We start from the raw sequence: 3,517 nt of genomic DNA on the forward strand, positions 1-3,517 counted from the left end.
AAAAAAAAAAAAAAAAGCAGCAAAGTCAAAGCTGTTTAAATAAATATAAATCCCGCAGCTCCGCGGGAGCGGAGGGGACGAGCGGTGACATTTGCTTCCAGCCTGGGTTCGGGTTGCGGGATTTGGATGGGCTTGGCTTTGCTGGATCGGTTAATTTTTTTTTAAATCAATTTTTTTCCCCCCCCCCCCCCCCCCTTTCCCCCCCCCCCCCGCTGCCGCGCCGCCCCTGTGTTTTTTTTAATAAAAAAAAAAACCTATTAAAAAAAAAGGGGGGGGGGGGGGGGGGGGAGGAAAAAAAGGGGGTAAAAAAAGAAGTAAGGGAAGTTTCTATGACAATAAAAAAGGCTACAACTGTTTGACAGGTAGTTACTGCTGTGTGAGCCTCTCCATTCTATACTCTATAAAAGCAAATGACCGTCGTAAACATCTCGATTTATCATCTGCCATAAAACGAGACTTCAAGGGGCTGAGAACTCAGTCCTTGCTTTCTTCTTTTTCCTCCTCTTCTTTTTCCTCTTCTTCGTTCCCTTCTTCTTCCGTTTTCTCCTCGTCCCTGGCCCCCGGCAGCTTATCTTTATTGTTTTCTTTTTTCCACTTCATCCTCCTGTTCTGGAACCAGATCTTCACTTGTCTCTCGGTCAGTCCCAGGGCGTGAGAGACCTCAATCCGCCGCTTCCGTGTCAAATACGGGTTGAAGAGGAACTCCTTTTCTAACTCCAGGGTCTGGTACCGGCTGTAAGTTTGTCTGCCACTGCGTCTTCCGGGAGCTGTAGGACACAAACATCAAATAACTTCTTAATTCTCCCGCTTCCGAGGCTCCGCTCTCCCCCCCCCTTCCCTTCCCCAGCCCCCCTCACCTCAATTTTCCTAAAGAAGCTGCTGCCTCCCTCCATCCCCCCCCCCCCCCCCAAAAAAAAAAAAAAAAAACCAAAAAAAAGCCCCTTTCACCCCTTGGCGTTATTAAAGGTGCTAAAAGGGAACTCGCTGGGTTATTATTTTAATAATCCGAGGGCCGATATTGCTGCTAACGCTGCTGCTGCCCTGCCCTGGCTCGTCCTGGGGAGGGCTCAGCCCTGGCTGGAGGGAGGTGGGTGTCAAGCTCATGCACAAAAGAGACCTTCCAGCTTCCCCAAAAGGTGATTCTGGATGGTGAGACCTGCTGGGCAGCTCCATTTTAGAGGACAAAAAAAATATATTCATTTTCCTGTGAAAGGTGCATTGTTCACCATAAAATCCTCTTCAGCCTTTCTGCTTCTCCCCATTCCTTTATCTCTCTTTCTTTCTTCCTTTTCTGTTTCTGCCTTTCTTCCTTTTCTCTTTCTGTCTTTCTTTTCTCTTTCTGTCTTTCTTCTTTTTCTCTTCCATTCTTTCTCTCTTTCTTTCTTTCTCTCTTTCTTTCTCTCTTTCTTTCTCTTTCTTTTTTTCTCTCTCTCTCTTTCTTTTTTTTTTTTTCCCCTCTCTTTCCCCTCTCTTCCTTTCTCTCTTCCTTTTCCCCCTCAAAACACCCAACTCTCCTCTGCTCCTCCAGATATCCTTCCCCAAAAACACAGGCTCGGGGCTCTCCCATTTCCTGATATTCACGCCCTGAGGATCTGAATTTTCCCTGAATTTTCCCTGAACCCCCCCCCCCCCGTCCTCTCGGTCAGGGCTGCGCGTCTGTAACACGCAGACAGCGAGACGGAGATTTGCCTGTGCAAACACAGAGATTGTCTTTAAAACAACTCGAGATGGACGTTTGCAGCAATAGCCAAAAAAAAAAAAAAAAAGAGAGAGAGAGAGAGAAAGAAAGAAAAGACAGAGGGCTGAGGTATGTGCAGCTGAGCCCCTGCACTTCCTTCTGCACCTAATGAGAAAAACAATCTATTTGTGGGGGGAAAAAAAGAGCTCCAGTTTGAAATGATTGCATCCTTGAGACTACCTCTAGGTCAAAGCTTAGATAAATAACGTGTTTTCCTCTGCGTCTCTCTCCCAGCCCCTGGGCCACATCCTCCCTCCGTCAGCCACAACTCCTTTCTATTTCTCCTTTTTTTTTTTTTGGGGGGGGGGGGGGGTTTTTTTTTTTTTTTTTTTTTTTTTTGTGGTCGTTATTTTTTGCTGGGGGTAAAAGAGGTGGGGGTGGGGGCGGGAGGAAAACTTTGGGGCTCCGATTGTCCTTAAAATTCACACTAACCTTCACATGTTTTGAATTAACAAGGCTTCGAGACAACCTTGGTCCTTAGATGGGGGGGGGGGGGGGGAGAAACTTGTACTTTGAAGTATTTCGGTTTCTGTGCAATTATCTGGACTTCACATGAGCAAAGTTCCATTCAGCACAAATTATTTTGAATTTCCCACCCCCCCTTCTTTTTTTTTCCACCCCCCCCTTTCCTTTAAACCCACAACAGCAGCCTGTCCTCCTCCACCCCACCCCATAGCTCCGAGCTAAGTTTCCTTTATGCTTAAACTTTTATCTCTAGGCTTTAAGAAACAGATGTAAAGTATTAGCAATACTTAGACAAGTTCCCACCTTTCAGGCTTCGTCTCCAAGCGGTTATGAAAGGCTCTATGACATTTTAAAGAGCGGTGTATTATCAACATGCAAACAACCTCGTGGGAGCTGTATCTTATTGCCTATCCTCAAGGCAAGCAATAAAAAAACAAGTTTTACTTTATTGTGATTTAAGCCTTTTGCAGGGAATCACCTTGCTGGCTCTCTAGTAACTGCTGGCTTGTTTGCTTTCAAAGGTCTTCCTAAAAAGAAGAAACATTAGCACAAAACTGCTCATTTCTTTTCGTATTTCCCAGCTACGCCTCTTATATTTATATTTTTTTTCAGGCATATATATATATATATATATATGTATGCATAAGTGTGTCTGGGCATGTTTATACAGCTAAGGCATGTTTGTGCTTGGCTATGCATACATATACATACAGACAGACAGACAGACAGAGCAGACAGGCAGAGAGAGAGAGAAAGAGAGAGAGAAAGAGAGAAAAAAATAAAGGAAAACATTTAAGGAGGAGGAAAAAAAGGTCCTAACCGTGAGGTCTCATCCATGGGAACATGAGACTGGGAGACGAATTTTGATTTAAATGCCCTTGTCCCTCGCTAGAGTTACTGTTGGAAGACGATTTACAGTCAGGATATTGTACAACAGTCGTCTCTTGCTGAGCACCATAAAGCGATTGCCTCGGTAGAGCTTCATATCCATAGAATTTAGAAGCGTCTCCGTGACACGCCAAGGCGCATGGGTTTTGCTGGTATCCAGAGTTGGAGATGCTGGAGGTTCCGTGGTGGAAAAACTCTTGGACGTGGTGTGAAGGGTGCTGGAAGGTGGGAGCTGTGGTGCCCGGACCATAGACCAGAGCATGGCTCCTGCTAACACTTTGTGGAAATCTGCAGTCGTAGTAAGTTGGCTCCAGCGATTCACCGCCTTTGTACTTGGAAAAGAGAGGATTTACAAAGTAGGAACTCATGACCCCCCTCGCATGCAAAAAAAAAAAAAAAAAAAAAAAAAAAAAAAAAAAAAAAAAA

At 45.0% G+C, this 3,517-nt stretch overlaps 1 protein-coding gene across 1 annotated transcript; it reads right to left on the bottom strand.

Annotated features, from left to right (window-relative positions):
- Positions 1–244: 244 nt before the first annotated feature.
- Positions 245–3,511, bottom strand: HOXC8 (homeobox C8). The gene is made up of 2 exons (XM_027632833.1): positions 3,024–3,511; positions 245–767 (listed from the first exon to the last, which is right to left on the bottom strand). Exons 1-2 carry the CDS (start codon positions 3,457–3,459, stop codon positions 475–477), a joined length of 729 nt encoding a protein of 242 aa, XP_027488634.1. The 5' UTR covers positions 3,460–3,511; the 3' UTR covers positions 245–474.
- Between the last annotated feature and the right edge of the window lie 6 nt (positions 3,512–3,517).

This window comes from Corapipo altera, unplaced genomic scaffold (genome assembly GCF_003945725.1).
Source record: "Corapipo altera isolate COAL_440 unplaced genomic scaffold, ASM394572v1 60206, whole genome shotgun sequence".
NCBI classification, from domain to species: Eukaryota; Metazoa; Chordata; class Aves; order Passeriformes; family Pipridae; genus Corapipo; species Corapipo altera.